The sequence below is a fragment of the Seriola aureovittata genome, chromosome 21 (genome assembly GCF_021018895.1).
Source record: "Seriola aureovittata isolate HTS-2021-v1 ecotype China chromosome 21, ASM2101889v1, whole genome shotgun sequence".
In the NCBI taxonomy this organism is placed as follows: Eukaryota; Metazoa; Chordata; class Actinopteri; order Carangiformes; family Carangidae; genus Seriola; species Seriola aureovittata.
This window is the reverse complement of record NC_079384.1, coordinates 21284503-21310259: the sequence shown is the minus strand read 5'-3', so window position 1 is coordinate 21310259 and position 25757 is coordinate 21284503. Positions and strand designations below refer to the sequence as shown.

The window sequence follows — 25757 nt, the reverse complement described above, 5'->3', positions numbered from 1 at the left end:
CGGATTTAGAGGGCTTCTACATCTTCATTAAGATTATTGTTACAATTATTGGGCGAAGACAACAACAAATGTCAAGTAAATTTTTTTTGTGTAGTCTATTATATACAGAGAAGTTACGACAAAAATCATGGTCTGTTAAACTTATATTACACATATTATTAATGTTTAATAAAGCTTTTAATTTGACATTTTAAATCGGAAGCTGTCGTTAATACTGTCTCTTGACTTGATGCAACAACAGCTGCTTTACCAGAAACCAGAGAGCGTTAAAGAAGTTGGCGATGTGACATGCACGTCAACTAACGCGTAAGAGGTTGAAAAGTGGTGTGTGTTTGTGTGTGTACGTGTGTGTGTGTATGCTGTCCGCTGCGTGCCCACGGTGTTGCTGTAAGGTGCGCTGCAGTTGCTTAAAAGGTGAGTTAAAGACGTGGCCGTTAACCACTTGTGGAGCATGAAAGTGAAGTTGTAGTATCAGTGAGCGCTCCTACTATGCTAGCTAGTAGAGTAGCTTTCCTCCGCTAGCTAGCCAACGTTACGCTGTTTTGCCCTAGAAAAGTAATAAACGTAACGTAATTTCACCATGTTCCCGCTCAGCATTTGAACATATGTTCAGCAAAATTCAGTGGTCGCCATTTGCAAGTTTCTCCATACAATTTTTTTGTTTACCAACGAGCCAATCTCAATGTACAGTAATGTTAGCAAGCTAAGCTATGTCTCAAAGTTGTTGGGAGTGAAAGCTTCCTTGCTGTTGACCAATGCGTTCCCGCTGTCTTGTGTAGCCTGAATGAACCACTACTGGTAATCTTTTAACATGACTTTTCACAGCTACGTTACATGTTTATATGTTGGGTTAGGGTTACTGAGTAATTTGTTATTTAGTGTTAGTAAATTTAGGGACATGAAGAGGAAGGTGGTGTTGTTACTGCACCTGAGTACATAGACAAATACTTGTTTTATTCTCTAGTAAAGAGAAGCATTACTGTAGAAAATGGTGGATCGATTCTAAATTAATTCATATATATCTGCTTTTTGTGTCAGTGTGCCAAATGGAAGAGGAGGTCTCTGACAAATGATCTGAAGCTGAATTGTGGGAAGTGCAGCTCTTTGCCATGGTGAATCAGGAGCACTTTTGGAAGCATTTCAGCATTTTGTAAGGACTGTAGGTGTAGTACGTCATCTGAAGTGATCTACTGAGATCAGCAGGGACACTTGCATCCCATTGGAACTGCTCACTATTTTGGCAGGTATTGCTTTGTATTTGTTTTTTGACGACTTATGATGTTTCCTGTTCTCAGTAAAACAATGCGATAACTCCTCTTCACTTCACCTTAACTCAACTTAACTCTCACTCTACTGTAAAAAACTCTCCCTCTGGTCATCTTGCTCATTACTACTCTTGCTTACTGATCCTTTCCCCTTCTTCCTCATCCTGTCACTGTCCTCTTTTGCTGCCATCCTCCTGCTTCCACAGCAGCACCATGGCAATGTGGATCCAGGCCCAGCAGCTGCAGGGTGAGGCGTTACACCAGATGCAGGCACTGTACGGCCAGCACTTCCCTATCGAGGTGCGACACTACCTGGCCCAGTGGATTGAGACCCAGCTCTGGTATGTTTGAGACCTTTATTGTTATTTTTCATTGTGGTGGCACCCAGACTGTGGGTCGGATCATGGATTTTTCAATGGCAATATTAGTCTCCTTGGATGTAAGATCCCTTTTGTCTTTAAATTTCATATATAATATAATATGATATAATATAATATGATGATTGCTAATTGGCCAATTTAACCTTCATGGTTGCCCCAGAATATTATTCCTGTCAGGCTCTAAAAACCTATACAACATTAAAACCAACTTTAACACCCCAACCCCAACCCTACTTTGTTTTGTTACGCCATTGTCAATCATCACAAGAACAATAACTATGTCAGTACTCATGAGGGTGTTACATTGACCATTTACAGATAATTCTGGGAGTGTAGTGCACATTTTAAAGCTGATTGTGATTTGCATGCAGGTAGAATGGATCCTAAGCACAGTTTAAAAATGAGGCCCGAGCACATTTCACCTGTCCTTGTGTTCGTACAGTGGCTTCCAATTACTTTTAGAATTGATTCTGAAATGTATTCTTAGCCTTTAAGACTCTGATGGAGCTTATGTCTGGTTACATCACAGAGTTAACTTTTTTACTAGCTTATCTCACTTTACTTGATGATGCTCATATGTGTTATTCTTATGTGTTGTATTTGTTAAATTTAACTATAGGTGGTTCTTTTATCTGATTATGTTTATGTCGTATGTTTGTTTTTTTTCGCGTGCTTTGTGCCCTTGTTTTGAAAGTGCAATATAAGTAAAATTTATAATTATCACCCTGTTAAATGAGTTGAATTTAATAAGAGTTTGAGTCGTGCCTTGGATTGGTTAGAAATCTAAAAATGTAATTGTTTTGCAGGGATTCAGTGGAGTTGGACAACCCAGCAGAGGAAGCCAAAGCCAAGCGTCTGCTGGACAACCTGGTGGCCGAGCTGCAGAGGAAAGCCCAGCTTCAGGGAGGAGAGGACGGCTTTCTGCTCAAGATCAAGCTAGGCCACTACGCCAGCCAGCTCAAGGTACCAGTCAGCTACTGTGAGACAAAGGAGAAGTGCCCTACGCACAAACAATTGGTGCAGTTAATGTGAAGCAGGTTTCAAGTGACTCCCACTGAACAAAAACAAAAAACCAGGGTTACGGTTAGTCAACTTTTTTTCTGAATTATGTCTAAGATAACTAGTAGTGTACGGGACATGGCTTTAGTTTTTATCTGTGAACTTTTTTTTTTTGGCTTTTTTATGCCTTTATTGATAGTACAGTAGAGAGAGACAGGAAATGGGGAGGCAGAGAGAGGGGGAATGACCTGCAGTAAAGGGCCGTCTGATGCGGGATTAGAACCGGGGCCAACTGCAGCGAGGACTGTAGCCTCTGCATATGGGGCGCCTGCTCAACCAACTGTGCCACTCGACGCCCCGGTCTGCGAACTTTTTAACTGTAAACCTGTGTCGACTGATCAGTAGTTTACTACTGCTATGTAAGATTGAACTGTCAATTCTAGTACCGTGTGCACTTATGTAACCTGACGTGTCAGATGGTTTGTTACACAGAATCACCTGGGAAGACTTCATTGGAAACTGTTTAGAAAAGACGCAGGTGCTTTTGAAAAATACTTGGCAGGTGATTGGATGAACCATCTGTCTATCACTGTCTAACTTCAACCAATCAGATTCTGTGCCAAAGTCAAAGCTAAGCCAAAGCTATTCTCTGCTCTTTTTTCAGTGAAAAAAATATTCTCCAGTTCTGATATAACTGATGCTATAGCAGCATCCATGCTAACTTCTTCTTTAGGAGCCGCCATTGTTGTTAACGAACAGTAGCTTCTCACTGTCGTCACGCCTAATTCACACTGACCACTGACAGCAATCACACAATGATTGGCTAACAAACTGTGTGTGTGTGTGTGTGTGTGTGTGTGTGGGGTTAAATCAATTAAACCTGCTATAACTCTTGAATGCTTCATCCATTACAACCAAATCTGGCTGAGGGAGACCACAAATAAGACTTCTGATATTCATGCAGTTTTTGCACCAGGTGGCGCTATATTAAAAATATATAAAGAATGCTTGATGTAAATTGCAATTACTACCAAATAGTAATGGATTTACTTTAAAATGTCAAGAATGATTAGCCATATTAGCTTGTAAACAGTTTGTCAATATCATTTTTAGTTAATGAGTTAGGATTTTTTTTTATTAGGAGTATAAATTCACTAAAACTGTAAATGCAAGAGATTTTAAACTTGGCCTAATGACTGAGTTGTCCCTTTGTGTACTGATGACTTACTTTAGGTCAAAAGTACACTGTTGTTGTGGGTGTAACAAAGAGTGATTAAGAGAAATGCATCTCACACTGTGGCTATGTCAGGGTAAATAAATAGTCTGTAATAGTCTATAAAGTTTGATGTTTTTGATCTGCTACATATTGTTTCTACATGGGCCTTTAGCAAATGTTCTAGGATCTATTATTATAGGTTATACGTAGGCACTAATGAATCACCTATGATATTTATTTTCACATTGAGAAATGTAAGCAGGTGTGCTGCAACAAAAGAGCAAAAAAGAGCAAAAAACCCTTTCTCACTCACAAGAGCAGAGCAATGAACATGGCCTGGACGGAAAGTACTAAGCTCTAAAATTAATGGCCACATTGATGGTATGCTATTGAGTTTTTTCAATTGATTAAATTAATGATTTGCCTGTGTGTGTATCTCTGCAGAGCACTTACGACCGCTGTCCTTTGGAGCTGGTGCGCTGCATTAAACACATCCTGCACTCAGAGCAGAGGCTGGTTCAAGAAGCTACAAATGTAAGTATTGGAGGGGTTTCTGATGTCTCATCATTTGCAGGCAGGAATCCTGTGAATCCATATGTTAATGATAATAATAATAAGGGTTATTCACAAACAATAAATTACACATAGTAGTGCCATGATATTGGTAGTACCAAACTGTTGGGACAAAAAGGGAAAAAAACAGGCAAAAGGATTTTGATGTTTTAATTATTAATGTTTTGTGTGTAGGCCAGCTGTGGGACTGGGACCCAAGCTATGGACTCCCTGTCACAGCGCCACCAGCAGATCAACCAGGCCTTTGAGGAGCTACGTCTGGCCACACAGGAGACTGAGAACGAACTGAGAAAGCTGCAGCACAGCCAGGAGTACTTCATCATCCAATACCAGGAGAACTTGCGCATCCAGGGTGAGGACGATAGACACACACACACACACACACACACACACACACACATACACACACACATACTGATACTGATATGGACGGATACACACAACATTACATCCTCATTATATGTTTAGTATATTCTGTGTCCCTGGCCCAAAAATGAGTTTCTACCCAACCTAATACTGAATCCACATCTGCAACTCTAAGCAGCACAGAACCCACTGACCATTCATTGGCCATGTGTGTAAGGTAAATTCAACAAATACAAAATAGATATTTATTGAATATTTTTCATCCCTGTTTGAGCCACAGAAAGAAATAAACTAAAGTTCTGCTAACAGCCTAAGATTTAGCGTTTTGTTTCTCTGCCATGTCAGAAGGACAAATAGGTTCCAGACATCACCAGCCTGTTTGACTCGAGAAAATGACCTGCAATTAGGGGCTGGTTAAAATTCTTCATGTGTTTTGTGCTGGTGGAGTTTCTAATGTCCTGACTGTTCCCTGCTTCCTGCTCTGTTAGCCCAGCTGAGCAGCCTGTCTTCCCTGCCTCCGGCCGAGCGCACCCAGCGGGAGACCACCCTGCAGAGCAAAAGGGCCACTGTGGAGGCCTGGCTCGCCAGAGAGGCCAGCACACTACAGAAATACAGGCTTGTATGAACATACTACACGTGCCTACACACACACACACACAAACACACACACACACCATATACCGTAGCTCTGCAATAATACAGACTGGCAACGATACACAACATAGACCCATACTGTACTGTATACAGTTTGAAAAAGTTAGAAACCTGCTTTGTTTTCATTCATGTTTACTTGTTTGCAGTCTTCTTCTTCACTGCCTTTGTTGGCACATTGCTTTGTTTCCTGGTGAAAGTGTAAAACCATTGTCATGAATGTGACTCTTGTTGCCCACATGTATGTGCGTTGACTTTTTTAATGCATTACACTGAATTACACTCATGACTATTGTATAATTCCTGCCCATATTATTTCCTAATGTCATGTCCTTCTGCGCATAATATAATTCCAGTTTAGAGATAATACTTTAAATATACATCATGCTGTGGTTGATTCAGGAGTTTCTTTCTATAGTGAACAGCAAAACAGGACAATAAACCAAATAAATACATTTTGTTTTTGCCTTGTAGGTTTTAAGTTTATTGTAGCAAACAGCAACTGAACTAGGACAGACTTCACTGCACGTAAATAAGGCTGAAAATGATTTATTGAGAATAGATGCAGAGTCTGACTGTTAAAGTCAACTCAGAGTCGGGGAGCAGCAGAGGAAATGCCTATGTGAAAACATTAGATATCCTCAGAGAAAGTAAGTTGGTGATATGTGAGTTACAAATCCTACCGCACCATGGAGTGTATATCCTGCCTGGTGTCAGTTGATTTCAGCCTTTTATCTGTTTGCTTCTCTCCTACTCTCTGTGCTCACATAAAGAATATTTTAATACTTCTGAATTCCTAATAAAACTGCTCTCACTTACGTGTCTTTTTTCTGTTTCCGTCGTCGGACAACGGAATAACTATGAAATAGTCACTGAAACACAGCCCATTAAGACTGCATGTTAACCAGCAGTCACTTCCAAGCTGCTGCTAAAATCCTGATTTTATAACCATGACATCGCCTGACAACATCACCAAACACACAAATTAAAGACAAAGACTGTGCTGTGATTTTGGCTGTAGTTACTAGTAACATGATCACTCAGAGGGAAAGTTAGAAACTCATTCATGTCTGTCATGTGCTGTACAGTCAGTTGGGTGAGAGGCTTAGAAAGGTGTGCATGCAGAGGGCTCGCAGGGCAATAGTGACGACTCTCCCACAGAAGGTAGCTATGGTTTGTCCAAAAAGTTGCTTAATTTGTCACTAGGTGCAGTTTTGAGAAAAAGTTGATCAAGGGCTCTGAAAAGTTTCTATATGTAGCAACAAAGGCGCTAAGCTGGCAAAACTGCCTGTAAACAGCCCAATAAAGACATAGTAGAAACTGTTATCACCAAATCATTTTGAAACTCCAACACCTGGCTGGACAGCCTACCAATGCCATAACTTCATCAACAAGTCAGCCAGTCAGTCAGTCAGCAACACTGGCATTTATAAGACTGGCCCTGCTGTTGCGGTCCAGCCAAAAGGCGTAGCTGTGTAGTCAAGAAATGTGAGTCGACAGCCCTACCAAGCCTACACACAAGCACTGATGAAACCACCTGTTCAAGACTTCGGCTAATATTTCCTGACATACGGTCTTCTTCTTGCTTGATGAATGCACTTTCAAAATGCACAATTTCAAAAGTTCAGCAGCAGAACACACTGTTTTTTGTGCTCCATTACTTTTCAGACATGCACAACATGTCTTAAAAAAGCCTTACACAAAATTACAACCCTGACTATTATTTGCAGCAAGTGATAATAAATATCTACTTTTAAATCTAAATCAGTCTCCACATGTCTTGCTAACTGCATTTCTCCCTGTATCATTTCTTTTTTTGTGAATGTTAACAAACTGAATGGCACATATGTGAATGTTCCTCAGCATGTGGCTGGTGGTGTGCTTGCAGGACCTGTCAGAACAACACCAGAAGACCCTGGGCCTGCTGAGGAAGCAGCAGACTCTTATCCTGGATGAGGAACTCATCCAGTGGAAGAGGAGGCAGCAGCTGGCTGGAAATGGGGGTCCTCATGAGGGGGGACTGGATGTCCTCCAGTCCTGGTACATAATGGAAATGCTTGTTAATCAGTTTGGCTTCCGTATTATATTACAGAGTGGAGATTTTATTAAACAGTTTAAAGGTGCATGATTTTTTTTTTGTGATAGAGGAAAGTTTGTGGAAATGTTTTCGTACAATTAAGGCACTGAGGTTAATAAAACATTCATCTATAAAAACAAATATAAACATAGGATTTATATGCATAAATAAACTCACATAGAGGAACATCTAATGATTTTCCCACCCTCTCCTTTACCTTAATGCTATGGTGGTATCTCCACTTCGTCTCCTTGTCCACAAGGTGTGAGAAGCTGGCTGACCTAATCTGGCAGAACCGGCAGCAGATCCGGCGCTGTGAACATCTAACCCAGCAGCTCCCCCTGCCGGGGCCGATGGAAGAGCTGCTGAGCAAACTCAACAGTGACATCACTGATATCATCTCTGCCCTGGTTACCAGGTGAGAATCTAGTCTGCACCTGCTTGCTGACGGCGCCTGTGGACTAGAGTTAGATAAGGCAGTGCCCCCTGGAGTATCTTATGCGGCTACCCCTTGTATACCTGGAGCATAAACTGTGATCTCAGTAGGATTAGGGCCCAGCCAGGCGTGAGTCCACTCACCACTTCTGATTCAGAATTTTTTTTTTTTTTTTTTTTTTTTTGGGCACTGTGGTCATAGCCTGGGTGAGGTGAGTGTCTGAGCCCAGGATTGCATCTTTTGCAGTTGTAATTCACTGCTCTTATTAGTTCCGGACCTCCAGTTGTCATTCGTTCCACATTGGAGTGAATGAATTACTCTTTTTTTCTAATTTATTTTCTTTTTTGTTTAGTGGAATTTATTGAAGTACAACTATTTACACTACATTCAGTTTTATTGTCTGATTTTTACATCACTGTGACAAAGTCATTTCCCCTGTCAGATATTTTAATCACAGAAGCAGTGAAACATTTTTGCTCTTTTTTGTTTTTCTGTGTTGTTATACATGTCTTACCCACTACTTCTCAAGTACTGGACATCAACATATATTGTTTTATTGGTCCATTTATTTCGACCAAAACTTTGACTTCTTCTACCCCTTTTATACAGGAGATGCATGCATGATGCAGGGCCATTGAATTAGCATTCATCCTCTGTAATCTCTGGCTGTCACCTTTATCTGTGCCTCAGTTTGCAGTGTAGTTCCATATCTACACTGCAGCTTAACCACAGCATTACACCAGAATTACATTGCATAATTACCAAATTAAAAGTTGAGTTTCGGTTTGAGTGAGTATAGGATGCAGGGCCGATACTACCGGCCACTTTTGTCCTTGTATATCCGGAGTGAGAGTTGTGCCTGTTTTCATGCCAGGAAGTGCATTCTCTGTGGCAACAGGATTCTGTCAGTCTTCTCCCTTCTCATTGGTACTGTTGGTGGTTTTCATAGACAGAAGCGCTTGTCCCAATACACTTTGTTGATACACTGAGCTAATGCCCATACATGAACATCACTGCCTAAGGATAATGCTAATGTTATCAGGGGAGAAAATGTTGACCAACTCATCGTGTCATTGTCCTCTCTTCAGCACCTTCATCATTGAAAAGCAGCCACCCCAGGTGTTAAAGACCCAGACCAAGTTTGCAGCCACTGTACGCCTTCTGGTGGGCGGGAAACTCAATGTCCACATGAACCCACCACAGGTCAAGGCGGTCATTGTTAGCGAGCAGCAGGCCAAAGCTCTGCTGAAGAATGAGAGCACACACAGGTGAGGTGCACATGGCAGCATGCAGACTTTTCCATGAATCCTAAAGGCTGTCATATGCCATGGTAATTGATTAATTGGCAGTAACTAGACAAAATGTTTCATTGTGGTTTAGTTGTCATGTAAGATTAACAGATGAAATGTGTAATGTGTCCCCCTTTTTTGAAGAGATCTGCCGTTACAGTAAATGAGAATGTGTTAAATCATTTCTAGCTTTTCTGTCATCTTTCTTTTGCCTTTGTAGTGAAAGCAGTGGAGAAATCCTCAACAACAACTGTGTGATGGAGTATCACCAGGCCACCGGCACCCTCAGTGCACACTTCAGAAACATGGTAAGCTCTATTGGATTTCTTTTAAGGAGTGTAAGAGTGATACAACATAGGTATTTTATAAAACATCCACCATATATATATATACAATTTTTATATTGAATTGTAGAATTGTGTTGCAAGTAACATCATTTTCACATGATTTGGCTAGAAACCCCATGTAGGTTTGTAAGGTAAAACTTAACCAAAATGTGGCTTTTGCGTCCAATAACAAAACCTAAATTAGGTTTTGTGTATCACAGATATCAATTCTGGATCCTATGTTAGTTTTCCCTTATATGCTCCATGGGGGTGGCACTATTTTCAGCCCAGCATCTTATCTCTTCTTTATACAGACAACATACCTTCCAACACCAACACCACCTAAACCTTCCAGTACAGCCTAATGTTTCTGGTGTACTGCTCAATACAATGGGCCATCTATATTGATTTTCTTAAGTTAAACTCTGACAAGAGAGGGAGCCTTACTATTGACATTATCAGCATATTCTCATTTATTTAGGATTTTTATCTTGTAGCTGAAAATCTTGGCTTAATATTTGATCCCTACATCCATTTCAATTAGCTTAATAATCAGCTTAATTACATTGCACATATTCACCTGCTACTTATTGTGATTCCTGCTGTGTTCTTTTTTACCAGCACCAATCAAAAAGCCTTAGAAACAAAACAAAGCTCTTTTGCAAGACTTGAAGGGATCGCTGATATGATACTGATATAACTGTGATACTAACTATAACTGATATGAAAATGTTATTGCACGACTTTAAACGGCCTGACACCTAACTAAATCACCTACAGTCATGGCCAAAAATATTGGCACCCCTGCACTTCTTTCAGATAATGCACCGTTTCTCCCAGAGATTTGTTGCAATTAAAAATGCTTTGGTATTCACATGTTTATTTCTTTTGTTTGCATTGGAACAACACAAAAAAACCAGAGAAAAAAAAGCCAGATCTGACATCATTCCACACAGAACTCCGAAAATGGACTGGACAAAATCATTGGCACCTTTTCAAAATTGTAAGAAACAATAGGATTTCAAGCATGAGAGGCTCCTTTAATTTGTATTTAAACTCACCTGTGGCAAGTAACAGGTGCTGGCAATGTAGAAATCACACTTGCAACCAGTTTAAATGGAGAAAAGTTGACTCAACCATTGTGTTTGTGTCTGTCTGTACCACACTGAGCATGGAGAAAAGAAAGAAGAGTGAAGAATTGTCTGAGGATTTGAGAACCAAAATTGTGGAAAAGCATGGACAATCTCAAAGCTACAAGTCCATCTCCAGAGATCTTAATGTTCCTCTGTCCACTGTGCGCAATGTCATCAAGAAGTTTACCGCCCATGGCACTGTAGCTAACCTCCCTGGACGTGGACGGAAGAGGAAAATTGATGAAAGATTGAAACGAAGGATTGTTGGAATGGTGGATAAAGAACCTCGATCAACTTCCAAACAAATTCAAGCTGACCTGCAGACACAGGGTACAACAGTGTCAGCTTGCACTATCCGTCATCTGAATGAAATGGGATGCTATGGTAGGAGACCCAGGAGAACCCCACTGCTGACAGAGAGACATAAAAAATCCAGACTGGAGTTTGCCAAAACTTACCTGAGGAAGCTAAAATCTGTGGACAGATGATACCAAAATATAGCTTTTTGGTAAAGCACATCATTGTTCTGTTTACAGAAAAAGAAATGAAGCCTTCTAAGAAAAGAACACGGTCCCTACGGTCAAACATGGTGGAGGTTAACAGATGTTTTGGGGTTGCTTTGCTGCCTCTGGCACTGGATGCCTGATGCCTTGAATTCAGTTATTTTTTCCAAAGGGTGTGCTACCAAATATTAAGTTGAAGGTGTCGAGTTCTGTGTGGAATGATTTCAGATTTGGCTTTTTTTCTCAGTTTTTTTTATGTTGTTCCAATGCAAACAAAATAAATAATTTCAACAAATTTCTGGGAGAAATGGTGCATTATCTGAAGTGCAGGGGTGCCAATATTTTTGGCGATGACTGTAACTGTGAAGACTACCTTCATGTAGTCTGAGATCTTCAAGCACCGATCTCTCAGCCAACCCAGAGGTAAAGCTCAGCCAGGGATAAGTGAACCTGTCTGTCAGGGCCCTGACACTCTGGAATCACTTACTTGAGGAGACCCACTCAGTTCAGACAGTTCCAACTTTAAAATCACCATTCAGATCATGTTTCCCATGATTTTATCCATTTTACTGAGTTGTTAGTCTAAGCCTGTCTTGTTTTTATTCTATATTCTACTGCTCTATTGTTGATGTCTCAGGTCATTTTTGCTTCGATTTTTGTGTTTATATTGTAAAGCACTTTGTTATATTACTACTATTACTGATGATGGAAGACTGCACATTATGTCCTTTGTGGTTTTCTGAACGAAACAAGACAAAACCCTTAAACGACCCTTTAAAAACCAAATTGAGATGGTTTTTGGTTCTTAAAACCACAAATATATCTTATGAATCAACACTTCAGATAAAACACTGGAAAAGTATAAAATATGGGACCTTGAGTAATTTAGTTACATCAGATAAATACCAATGTTGCGTAAAGCGGATCTGAGAATTTACCCTGGGAACTTAAGTTTCTTGTACATTCAACAAGAGTTGCTTGCTTGAATATAAAATTGTGTAAAGCGAAAAATGATTTATTTTCCTTGGCAATTGCAGAATGTCTAAAAGATGATAAATTAATATTTTGTAGGCCTACATGTGCAAAACAGTTGAGCAAGAATAATACCAAACCTGCAACACTTACAAGGTTGTCATCATTATGCATATCTTAAAGAAATAAATGGGGTCCCGTACAGCTACACGTGGACTGACAGCAGCAGATGATTCAGCCAAGTACAGCACATCCACTTTAATTATCACTGTGAGCACAGGCAGGATTGAAAAGTGAAAGTCTGCTCACTGATTCATTTTCAGGGTTTGTGTTCTGCAGACAACTGGTTAGTTAGTGTTCACTCCCCGGCAGGGACCGACTGAGATACACAACAAACACACACAGAGCTCAGATGAGTCTTTTACAGTTTATTCCTCTCATAGATGGGATCTCCAGATTTTCTACGAGATAAACAGCTAACAATCCTGAGTCACAACACACCTGTAACCTAAACTGTAATTAGTCACATTTATGAGAATGTTGTGACTCAAGGTGGCTCATAGCTTAGCTTAGCTTAGCTTAACCTTCATTTTCAATTTTAACAAACAAAGTAGACAGTTTACACATTGTGCAGCCTGAACTAAACCACTTACAACTAACAGCCTCTATGTAACATTTAGCACAGATTTACATGTTTACTGAGAAAAGATGCAAATTCAAAGATCAATTTTGGGATTTTAAGAATCGATATTGGATTGTTTAGATGAGAATCGCAATTTAACAGAAAATCTTTTGTGTTTTATGTCATCATTATCAACAAATTCCCTGAAAACCAACAATGAATTTATCCTGTTAACAAGTATTGTTCCTGATATAGTTTATTGTAATAAAGTTATATGTCTCTTATAACTTATCATGTGCTTGCTGTGTGTGTTTACAGTCCCTGAAACGGATCAAGCGTTCTGACCGTCGAGGTGCAGAGTCGGTGACGGAGGAGAAGTTCACAGTTCTGTTTGAATCACAGTTCAGTGTCGGGGGCAACGAGTTGGTCTTCCATGTCAAAGTAATCACATGGAACATTTGATCTTTTATACCAGTGAATAGCAGCCAAAGGACTCTGGGTGTCTTGCTTGATTTTTGAATAGTTAGCTTTGCTACTGACTGTGGCTGAGTCCTTTGGAAGAATTGAAATACTAGCCAGTATTCATCAAGATTATGGCTTTGTCTAAGCTTTCTCTGAATGTTTTCTAGCATTAGTCTGAATGAGTCCAGAAGACTCTTCCTCTTTAATCTTGAACTGTCCCTCTTGTTGTGCTTGCAGACCCTATCGCTGCCTGTGGTAGTGATCGTCCACGGCAGTCAGGACAACAATGCCACGGCAACAGTCCTGTGGGACAATGCCTTTGCTGAACCTGTAAGTTGGCTACTACTTTTAACCCTTAACATATGGTATTGTCAAAACTGCAAATAATATGTGGTAATATCAAAAATATAAATAGCAAAATAAAATCTTAGACAGTCCGCAATTCTCTCTCTTTTCCTTCTTTTTAAAATTTAAAAAAAAATTTTATTTTGAGGGTTGGGGTAGACTGCCTGGCCCTCCACCAGAGTGTGGGGGTTATTCTGCCCAGTTCTAAATTCTATGAACAAACAAAGTCTTTCAGGTATGTTGGAGATACTCTGACTCTGGTAGGAAAACGTGTCTCCTGCAGTGTAGACTGGAGACCAGAGTCACATTGGATTGCACTTGAAACAGGTGTACTCGCTGCATCAGAAACAGTGTTTTCAGGTGTTGGCTGAGGTGAGCTGGTGGGTGTTTCTGGTGCTCTAGGGGTCAGCAAGAGATGGTATCTGTTTCTTCGCAGGGTGCCCCTTGGTATATGATGATGTAGGACCTGGGCGTGCCTGCTGAAGATACCACTGTGCCCCTCTCAAGCATGTCTTTGACCCATACACAGTCACCTGGTTGCAGATGTGGCATGTCTCGTGCTCTGTGTCTGCGATCATAGTTTTGGTTCAGCTCTGTATTTATATATATCCATCCTGGTTTAAGCTGAGATGGAATGACAGTAAATGGTGTTCTGATTTTCCTCCCCATGAGAAGCTGTCCATTCGCAGCACACTAGGCCATAAGGGCGAGATAGGGATCACTGGATTTCTTCAGTAGACTTTTGATTGTCCACGCAGCCCGTTCAGTCTCGCCGTTGCTCTGTGGAAAATGGGGACTGGAGGTCACACGACTGAAACTCCACTCTTGTGCAAACTTCCTGAAAGGCTCAGATGTGAATTGTGGTCCATTGTCTCAGCATACCACTTCTGGTATTCCGTGACATGCTAAAATAGATTTGAAGTGCTCAATCACAGTGTTCTGATGTTGTGTGTGTTAGTTTGGCCACTTCAAAGTATCTTGAAAAATAGTCCACAATGACCAGGTAATATTTGTTTATTGTTGAAACAGATGTGCTCCGACAGTAGACCATGGCCTCGCTGGAAACTCTGTAGGTTGCATTGTTTCTCTTAAATTTGTTCTTTTGCGACTGCATGTGTCACAGTCCTCTATCAGTTTTGTCAGCTCTCTGCTGAGGCCTGGCCACCATACTGATTGTCTGGCTCTCTCCCCACATATGGTGATTCCTAGATGGCCCTCATGAAGTTTGGTCAGTGTGTCTGCTCTGAGTGACACTGAATTACTATTCTGGAGCTGTACAGAAGCAGACCATTTTGAACTGTGAGCTCACCTGAGAAAGGCAGGTAGGGCTGGAATGCTCTTTCAATGGAGAATTTGTCAGGCCAGCCCTCCATGCTGTATTTCTTCAGCTGATGGAGTAGTGTCTAGTGGAATAGTCTTTTCTGTAGCTGGCAGGCTCGCAATAACAGAGACGGCATACAGGTTAATTTCTTCCTCCTGTAGCCCTTCTGCTGCGATGCTGACAGGGGCTCTGGAAAGCACTTCTGCTGTTGCGATGTCTTTGCCTGCCACATGTGAAATTGTGTAAGGGAACCTCATGAGTCACATGCGCAGGTGCTGTATGTGTGGTGGCAGTTCATCTAGGGCTCTTTGAACCCAGCAGGGGAATCAGAGGTTTGTGATCCGTTTCAATAAGGAACTCTGCAAATCTCTCGCAGGACCCATGTTGTGGCTAGGTTCTCCTTTTCAGTCTGGGCATATGGCTGTTCAGTGCTACTGAGGGCTCTCAAAGATTGTGATGATGAGTGATTGAGCACTTCTCAAAGCATGCGCCACAGGTCTCCAGTCTGCATCTATATGTCGCTGGAAAAGCACTTCACCCATCCTGTAAGATTGGGGTATTTTTCTTTGATGCTATCAAAGGCTTGCTACATGTTTGACGTTTTCAAAAGGTCACTGAGAGGACGTGTCTTTTCAGCCAGGTGTGGTAGGAATTTTGCCAGGTGATTTGTCATCCCCAGAAGGCGTCTCACTTCACTGACAGTGTTGGGCTCTGTCATGGCCTTCACGGCACTCACCTTGTCAGGATCCGCGCTGACCCCTGATGCCTCGATGACTTGACCCAAGAACCTTACCTTGCTCTTTGAGAACTCACACTTGTCATTGAGTGTCATTCCCGCCTCCTGCAGTCGTGACAGCGTCCTCCGCAGCCTCCCATCATGTCCATCTGACACAGAACGCCTTCCAGACCCGCCAGGATGCGTGACATACATTTCTGGAAGTGTTCCGGTACCTGAGGAGATGAACTCGCCTTGTCAAACTGCCCCTGGGTGTACAGTTTTACTGGGACTGCAGTGACATCCGCTCCAGTGTCGATTTTGAACACTTCTTTGAGATTTCCCACGTTTATGTCTGTCATCCATGGACTACCACCTGTATCCTCTGACAGGGAGCCCAAGAATGCAACGTCATCTTCACTGTCCTCAGTCACTGGCTATGTTCACTTCAAATGTTTTTTTTGTTTTGCAAACTCTAGCATAGTGTCCTTTTTTCCTGCAATGATTGCACACTGCCTCTCTTGATGTCTCCACATCTTTTACACTGTATTTGTCTTTCCTGCTGTGTTTTCTTAAGTCTGTATGCTTTGCCGGATGCTATGCTTTGAACGTGTGCCGCCGCACATGCACGCTATCGAGTTGAGTGTTTGAGATGTCCGCTTTAAAGTTAGTCCTCAAGCATTTCTTGCTGCTTTTTCACCTACTCGCATTGTCGAGCTCTAGTGATGGCCTTATCTAACCTCAGGTCGGGATCCACTTGTAACTGTTCCAAAAAGCGTTTATCCCTCAGGCCCACAACAAGTCAATCCCTCACCATCTCATCATGTAGAGCTCCATATCTGCAGTGCTCCACGAGGCAATGAAGTGCTGTGTGGAAGCTGTCGGCTGATTCGCCTACTTCTTGCTACCTTTGATTAAATTTAGCTTTTTCAAAGATCACGTTTGTCATTGCTGCGAAGTGCGCATCCAGCTTTCTTCTAACTGTGTTGAATCCTCTTAAGTGTAGCGAAACCAGAGTATCCTCTGCTCCTTCTCCCATAGTGTAAATTAGTGCATTCACTTGATTTTCATCTGCTTGCGTTTCCAATCCTGAAGCAACGCGAAATCTCGGTGGGAAAGACTGGAAACTGATTCATGTTGCAGCCGCCTCTGTTAGCGAGCTTTAGCTGGAACTTTTTATGTCCAATCAGTGCAAAAAACACTTGCGCTTAATTGTTGCACTATACAGCCCTTCACACGTTATTTCTATCTTCATAACTTTCTAAACTTCTGACACCATGTTCAGTTGGCTGTTTGTTTGACTAAAATGGGATGTCCAGGGGCTGCCACATAACATCCACAGTTCAATTCCCAGCGAGGGAACCTTGTGTCCAGTCTCTATCTATATTGTAAACTGTAAAGTAATGGCAAAATTGCCAAAAAGAGGCTAAAATGATTATTTGATTATCGTAATAATTGCTAATTCATTTTCTGTTGATCTACTAATCCATTAATTGACTAATCATTGCAGATATAAATTAGAGACAGTATAGCACATTGCTGGTTTTGGTCTTTTCATGAGATTTGGTGAGAATAAGAAACAGAAACTGTAACAACTAAAGCTGCAGTCAATAATAGGTGTGGTACCACATGTCTGTTTTTGACTTATGTTTTCACATCTCCCTGTGGTTTTTCAGTGTCATTTTTAAGTCTTCGAAAAAAAAACTGAAAAGTGTCACTTTCTCATGATTTATCAAAATAACAGTTATGAATACACATTCAGGCTCTGAGCTTCTCTACTTCTTTTCTTATGTCTCCTCAGGGCAGGGTACCGTTCATCGTGCCAGACAAGGTGCTGTGGCCCCAGCTGTGCGAGGCACTTGATATGAAGTACAAGGCGGAGATGCACAGTGGGCGTGGCCTGTCGGAGGACAACCTGGTCTTCTTGGCACAGAAGGCTTTTACAAGCAGCAGCAACAACCCTGAGGACTACCACAACATGACTATATCCTGGGCCCAGTTCAACCGGGTGAGGCCAGCTCGTTGCACAACATATTGCTCAAGACTAATATCACTAAGCCATAGCTACAAAATAGCCCTGCTGCATGCTAATGTGATTTTACAGTAAACTCGTTACTACTGTGCTTTTATGTGCTATGTCCTTTGTACTTATGTTTAATTTGTACAGGAGAGTTTACCTGGACGCAACTTCACCTTCTGGCAGTGGTTTGATGGAGTTGTAGAGCTCATGAAGAAACATCTCAAGCCTCACTGGAATGATGGGTAATGACTCATGATGACTTTTTTTGTACAAACAAGAAACGACAAAGCCAGTGCATTCAAGAGTTAATGTATAAATATGTCTGTGTGTTTGTGTACTGTTCGCAGTGCCATCCTGGGCTTTGTAAACAAGCAACAGGCACAGGACATGCTGCTGTCCAAACCCAATGGCACCTTCCTGCTGCGATTCAGTGACTCTGAGATCGGAGGTATCACCATTGCCTGGGTGGCTGAGAATCCCAACAAACCAGGTACTGAACTGCTCATAAAGCCTTTTATACTTAGTTTGCATGCACAAGTTAGTACACAAGTCATCTCTATCTCTGCAACTATGACAATATATCTAGCATTGGTAAATGCAGTGATTGTAACCTGTGGTTGCTCCTGTCTTTGGCTAGGTGAGAGGTTGGTCTGGAATCTGTTGCCTTACACAACCAAGGACTTCTCCATTCGCTCCCTGGCTGATCGCATCAGTGACCTGAACCACCTCCTGTTTCTCTACCCTGACCGACCCAAAGACGAGGTTTTTGCCAAGTACTACACTCCCCCACTCTGTATGTATCAGCAGTACTTACTTCTCTTTAAATTAACACATCACCGCTATGAACAAAATACACACATCTGAAAACAAGATGACTTCCTCAGTGAAATAAAGAATATTTTGTAAAGATGAACTCGTGTTTATAGTTGTATGTAGTAGTTGTAGAAGCCTTTTAAAAGCTGAAACCGGTGGAACAAACTCAATACCTGGATGACAGGTGTCATTACTCATTGCATTATGTCTCTCTTGCAGCAAAAGCAGTGGATGGATATGTAAAACCACAGATCAAACAAGTTGTGCCAGAGTAAGTGGTTCTCACAAACACACACAAAGTGAAGTTGCATTCGGTGTATGTATCCCGGAAAGATGATGGGCCAATTGTCCAGATTAGACTAGATTAGATTGAACTGTAAACCACTCAGACACCTAACAGACAGATGTTTCTTGTCTCTGTTGTCAAGATAGTTCTATATGACTGACTTTATGTTTTGTTATCTTTGCTTTAGAATTAATTTGGAGACCACTCCCACTTGGTACTGTGTGACATAACTGCACAACATGTCGAAGAGTTGTGATTAATTGTAAAAAAAAAAAAAAAAACCCAGGAGCAATTAATCAAATAGCAATTAATTTGTAGTCAGTTTAATGCTCATAGATGACTATATGAAGTAATGTGTGGCACATGTCTCTGGTAGGTTTACCACCCCCAACCCTGAACCCAGCGGAGGAGCTCCTACATTCATGGACCAGACAGCTTCTCCCTCTGTGAGCCACCCCAACAACTTTGGTGTTTACCCAGCCATGTAAGCACACTCCTTTACTTTATTTAGTCCATGTCGCAATCGCAATAATTAACCCAAATTCAACCAATCCCCTCCAATCCTCCAATCACCACAACTTGTCTGCATATTTTTATCAAAAATCGTCATATTTTCCCACGAGTTGAACCAATCATACCAGTCCCTGCGCAAAACCTTGATGCACGTCACCAAACTCACTTCCTTTTTCTGGTTTTGAAGTATGTTGTGAAGCTGCAGACATGTGTGACATTAACGTCTCACATCTACCAACAGACATTACTGGTAAAGTCCCAGTAAAGCAATTCCCTGATGTTTTGCACAAAAGTGGGGTTACATTTTGTACCGCTTGCAACATTGTGGTGGAACCACAGGCCTGGAGCTGCCGGAGCCACCGGAACGACGCTCCGCTACTGTTTTTCTCCAGAGGAAGTACATTTCTACAATTCACATGATCCGGTTGATATTTCTATGCAGTTTAAGCGGTTGAAAATCCAATCATCACTAAAGCATATGTCATGAAGAGAGCTAATAAAACAAATAGTCAAAATTGTCATATTGACATTTACTCCACCTATAGTGAGTTTCAGTTCTTTGTTTAGCTGTCCAGCTGACAATTTTGCTCTTCAGCTTCAATCTCACCATTTTCATAGTGCTTTCACCCACAAGCAGGCAGCAATTCATAGAGAAACGCTCTAAGAACCCACTGTCACTACCTGGTCAGCAGCAAACAGCTGACAGACACAGTTAGAGAGCAGCTGGTGAACATAGTGGAGCATTTAGCAGCTAAAGAGACAGATTTTTTTTTCTCAGACGTTAGAAACCAAAAAAGAGTTAAAAGAGAGGGAATACTGGAATTAGATTCATCAGCTGGACACATGAAGGATCATGTTTGTCTGAACGGCTGGATCTGGAAACAAACAACTGTTTGCTGAAAAGTTGGTCAAATGAACTTTAAAGGTAATAATCCTTCTTCAAGAGCTGTGTAACAACTGCTCATGTAAATATGTCCACAAACACAGCTCAGTGTTGTACAAACAGAAACAAAAGAAGAAAGTAGAACTGTAGAAAGTAAATATGAGTTCTGGAAAGGGTCTTAAAGTCAACAACTGTAACAAATGTTAGACACAATGAAATATGTCCTCCCAACTTTTGTTCCAATGAACCTTCTTCTTGAAACTCTCTCTGCTCGTGTCTTGTCAGGAGCGACACCATGTTGGATGCAGATGGAGACTTTGACCTCGAGGACACGATGGACGTGGCCCGTCATGTGGAGGAGCTGCTCCGCAGGCCCATGGCCAACCAGTGGAGCAGCCAGCAGTCCTGAACCTGAAATCTGAACCTGAACCTGCTGCACACTTTCAGGTCATCTCCATCTTATCCAACCGCAACACTCATACCTGTAATTCTCCCCAGACTGCAAGAAATTTCCTGTTTTAATCAGTCCTTCTGGCAGATCCACATTACAATTCACCATTCATCTCTAGCTTTAGCTGCACACAGGAGTTTTGGAAGAGAGCAGGTCCAGTAATGAATAGCCGTCCAAGTCTCTGTAGAGACAGAAAACCTGTTTTCAAGAGTCAGTGTTCCTTGCATTTTGACAGAGGCTGGTGTTAATGTCCTCTCCCACTTCTCAGAATTTCTCAGAATGGTCATGTGGAGTTGGTTTGAGACAAAATGTTGAACTACAGTTAGTTTCTATGTAAGTTTTCCATTCAAATGTGCCTGTTGAGGTTTTAGGCGCCAACATGTTCACATAAAATTTCACAGCAGACAAACTAGCTTCTCTTAAAATCCTTTCCATTTCCTTCTACACAGCTAACATTGGTTAACATTGGCAACTTGAATCTGTTTTCCATCGTAGAATATATATATTAAGTATTATATAGAAAATTCCTATTAAAAAGTAAGTAAGTCTTAAACTAAGACTATGTAACTTTTGCTGAACATCAGCAAATGTGAAAACCAGAAGTATTCACAGGATGATGGCAAATTGAATTTTCCTTCATTTCCAAAGTTTCTGTTGAGTCAGTTGCTTTAAAGACGTCGTCATCAGTTGGAAAAAAAAACAACAAGTAAAGATCAAGAAACAGAGCTGCAGCTTTGACATTAGCTTAGCTGTGGCTTAAGCTTTGCTGTCACAAAATGAAATGCTTTCCTCAACCCTACCACTGTGCTCTTAGAAGCTGCAGTTTCAGCTTCTCCTGCGCTTTAGTCTAAACCCAGCTGCTGTGTCCTGTACAAACCATCTAACAACACTAGAGGTCAGTCAAAGGTTCTGTAGGAAGTGGGTTAGTGTCTGAATAGAATTGATGAACTAATTAATGAAGACGGTGCCAATGGAGCCTTTGTTTAGTCCCCTGAGGCTGGAAGTGTCACGAAAAAACAAAATCATAGATGTGTTCTAATTAAAAAGGAAACGGTTATTATTGTACAGTCCAGATGTTTAACTATATGATGGTCATTTATATTAATAGTAAAGTGTGATGGGTTATTTTGTGATGATCAAATATACAGTTGTTTCAGTGATAATTCTTTCTTCAGCAGTTAGAGAAATTAAATGAACGGTAAAATCATAAAACTGAAACCAATTTCTATAATTACCATTTTCTGAGAATATTGAATGTTCAGCAGTATTATACTGTGTTTCTCTTAACCATCATTATTTTGACACCGCAGTCAGGTTCTGCTCAGTGAGCAGTTTTGGTTTAGCTGGGCCCGTTCTAAACCTGAGCTACGCTAATGAGACGCTTAGTGACACCGCCACAGCCTCGGTGTGTTTACTCTGAGTGTTAATGTTTTCTGTAACATGATCATAGACCACAAGTCATAAAATGAGCAAGCTGACTCTGTAATGTCCGGTACACAGCACTGTTTATCTTAAGTTTGCCAACATTAGCCACGATAAGCTACTGCTTGAACCAGACCAAGTGAGACTGCAGTAGCAAAACCCAGATTGTACTGAACTGAACTGGGGTGCGTGTACTGTTTCATTTCTCATTTCAGAGGTAACATAGTCTGACTTTAAGTACTGAAAAATGGGATTTTGAATCAGTACCTGCTATAATTTGGTGTTTTTTAAAATAATATTTTTAATTAATTGCTTCTATTCCAGCTGTTCTCTGAGGTTCTTGTGCTACACTGCCATCCAGCAAAATGTTCAGTCTCAGGTGCTGTGATTTGGTCAATAACCAATTATTGATTTGAACACTTTGACAAGTCTTGTTGCCAGATTGACTTTTAAATACAAATGTTGGTACAATATGATCTGTCCAATGGTAAAATAATTATCACTTATGTACTACATGTTTCTGGACGACACTTTGCTAAAAACAGACGTTGTAGTCTGTAGTTGGTAAATGCTAAGAACCTTGGTGAATGTTTGTACAACATTTTAGAGATTTGTTTTGGTCATTTAGACTTTATACAACTGTTCTCACAGGATGTCAAATGGTAGAAAACAAAACGCACACACAGAGTGTTAAACCAAGACAACAGATCAGTAAACGGAGGTTTACTTTTTTTCTGATGCCAGTTTTCAGTCCGAACTCAATTCAGCTCATATAACAACTAAACACAGCATTTCATTACTGAAAAAGTTTATGTAGAGAATAATTAATTCCCTTCTTTTATTCTAAATGTCAGATTCCAGAGGTTAAAACATTGTTTAACAATCCGTGTGCAGAGTTTATTCATCTCTTCACTTACTCTAGCAATGTGTGAGCATGTCTCCACACCAAGTTTGTTTACTACTATGTGACACCTGCATCGTCCTCCCTAGAAGCAGAAGTTTCCCCTTTAACCGTAAGTCAGTGTTATGTTTCCTTCAGGACTACAAAAACTATTAATCATGATTTTAACAGAATAATCTGAAGTGACCATTGTGTTGTTCCACGACTCTAACGTACTGTATCTGATGCCTGGTGCTTCACGTCCGTCCAAACCTAAAGTGAGCTTGACATTTTGTCTTTCTGGACCTGAACTCGACTAAAATCTGAAACGGATAAAAAAAAAGAATATTTTAAATATGCAACTCCAGCTCGACCACAAACTTGACATGCTGCAGTTTTTAAGAGTCAACTCCAACATCTAGTGTTGCTTTGTGGAAGTGGGACTGTGGCATTTACATTGAATGAATCTTTTGTGTGTGAATATATGTAGTGAAAATGGTGTGTGCTGTATTACAAGCTAAGCTTAGTTATCTGTCAGTGGACTCCACTGGGATATACTCGTACCTCACACTTTGTATGACTTCTGTTAGTCTTCAGCCAGGATAATCAGGACAGCAGCTCTTAAGGGCTGCAACTAACTATTATTTTCATTATTAATATGGCAGTTATTGTTTTGATGAATTGTTTGATTAGAAAATAGTGGAAAAAAATCACAGTTTTTTACCGTCACAATTTTCCAAAATGCTAAAATATTCAGTTTGCTATGACTTTTGAGATGCTTGAACTATAAAATGTTTGCATTGTTTCACACACTTTTGCATGAAAAGGGACTTAAACAATTAATCAATTATCAAAATAGTTTTTGATTAATTTCCTGTCGATCTACTACTATAATCATTGCACCTCCACAGCTCATGAAGCAGTGCAGATCATTTTTTGCAGCATTGCTTCTTAAACCAGAATCAGTCTCAGCTTGATTCTGTCAAATCTGCACCCTTATTATTATGATGATGATGATGATGATGATGATGATGATAATGACTCTGCATAGGAAGCTTTTTATAAAGATTCTCAGTTTTCCTGAAATATCCTTCAGTAAATGTGTCTTTTCTGTGGAGCTACAGAAGCTGTGTCCCAGTTCAGTTCCTTCATCGTAAGCCGCTAAGGCCGAACCAAAATGAGACAGTCTGGTCTACAGAGGATTTTTGCTTTGCTTACCTTACAGTTTTGTTGCAAAGTACAGCTCCTGTCACCCAAGCATCAACCTCCGGGGCGGAAAAATGAAGTCAACATTTAACAACTAAATGCCGCAGTTCCTCTAATGGCCACTAGAGTCTGGTTCCAACAGTGAGTCAGTCCCCATAGACTCCCATGTTAAAATGTCCAACTTTACAGCAGAAATAAACATGTTTACAGCCTGGTACAAAAACAGTTTTGGTCTCTAGAGCTAATTTCCTCCTTCGTCACACCTGTTTATATAACTCACCTGTTTACATTTTATTAGGGCTTAAAGTTATGTAGAATTGAGGGCTGGACCTCTTTGAGTGACAGGTGGGTGAGCTTATGCTTGTCTCAAACTGGCCCCACACACACCCCACCTCTTTGCCCATATTTGCCTTAGCCAGGAGTTAGGGGTGGAGTCAGACAAGATGGCGTCAGTTGAGCAGCTCACTCCGAGCTTCAAAACTGCTCTTCAGAAACCTGTGGGTGACGTGACAGAGGCTACGTCCATCTTTATTTACCGTCTATGCTGTCCCCTAGCAACCTTGACAACAAGTAACTTTTTTTTCAAAAAAAACTTGAGGTTTTAAGGTCCAGCGCGCAATGAATCTTGGGATAGGTTGGGCCATGAAGGATCCACCTGTTAGATCTCAGGAAAAGGAGGACACATTTGGAGGAGCCTTTGAAATGGGACAACCTAGTCGCGCCGCTGTGACGCGTTCAGTCTTCAAATGCAACCTCGGAAGTACGCGGCCCCTGAATTGGGACACAGCTAGACACTCTGTAGATCCGTCTGTGCCTTGTGGATTGTTAAGGGACAGCACTGTCCATACAGGACATGTTAAAGCCATTGTCATTAACACTGCACTACTACCAGCCTCAACCAAGGAATGTTAAAAGTCTTCACCCACAATGAAAGTAAATACAGTAAACCTCAGGAAAAGACACTGTGAAATAAAGGTAGATGAGTCCAAATAAACCAAATAACACCCGATTACTCAAGTGGAGATGCTTTTCTAACCCTTGTGCTACTTTTGCCTCTTTTACGTAGATTGTTAAATGAAAATTGAAACACAAACTTTGAATGTGTACTAAATCAAGAAAAAGCGAACAAGCACTTTGTTGCTCACACCAGCAGTTATTTGATGTTTTTGATAATGCAGAATTTCTCCTGTTTGTCCTTGAATCAACTTAATGTTTGTGTGTCTTCGCTGCTGCCATGTGTTTCCTGGCTTCTGTACAGTCTGTGGTCTGTTTGGGGATTTCTTATTTACTTCCATATTGTGCTACATTTTGCTGGAAGTTTGATGTTTTGGTTTTGGGACTGGGAAATAAAAGTTTTTTTTTTTTTAATCAATTGAATTACATTGTGGTTTACTGTCATTCATCTGTACTTCGCACAGTATTTCATTATCATATCATTATATGGCTCCAGGGATGACAGTAGCAGTCGGTCATTCCACCACTTTGGTCCAGACTGAAATATCTCAGCATCTATCAGATGGACTGCCATGAAATTTCATAAAAACATTTATGGTCCACAGAGGATGAATCCTAAACACTTCGGTGATCACCTTGATTTTCCTCAACCTGCAGGTTGACATTTAGTGTTTAAGT

The 25757-nt window shown here is 40.9% G+C and overlaps 1 protein-coding gene across 1 annotated transcript; it reads left to right on the top strand.

Annotated features, from left to right (window-relative positions):
- Positions 1-234: 234 nt before the first annotated feature.
- Positions 235-25502, top strand: LOC130162288 (signal transducer and activator of transcription 5B-like). Its single transcript, XM_056365973.1, has 20 exons — positions 235-414; positions 1039-1244; positions 1472-1606; positions 2452-2608; positions 4305-4394; positions 4608-4785; positions 5288-5418; positions 7339-7490; positions 7790-7945; positions 9052-9231; positions 9473-9560; positions 13127-13249; positions 13508-13600; positions 17453-17659; positions 17819-17913; positions 18019-18161; positions 18309-18464; positions 18704-18755; positions 19147-19254; positions 20452-25502. Exons 3-20 carry the CDS (start codon positions 1479-1481, stop codon positions 20573-20575), a joined length of 2361 nt encoding a protein of 786 aa, XP_056221948.1. The 5' UTR covers positions 235-414; positions 1039-1244; positions 1472-1478; the 3' UTR covers positions 20576-25502.
- Positions 25503-25757: the final 255 nt, after the last annotated feature.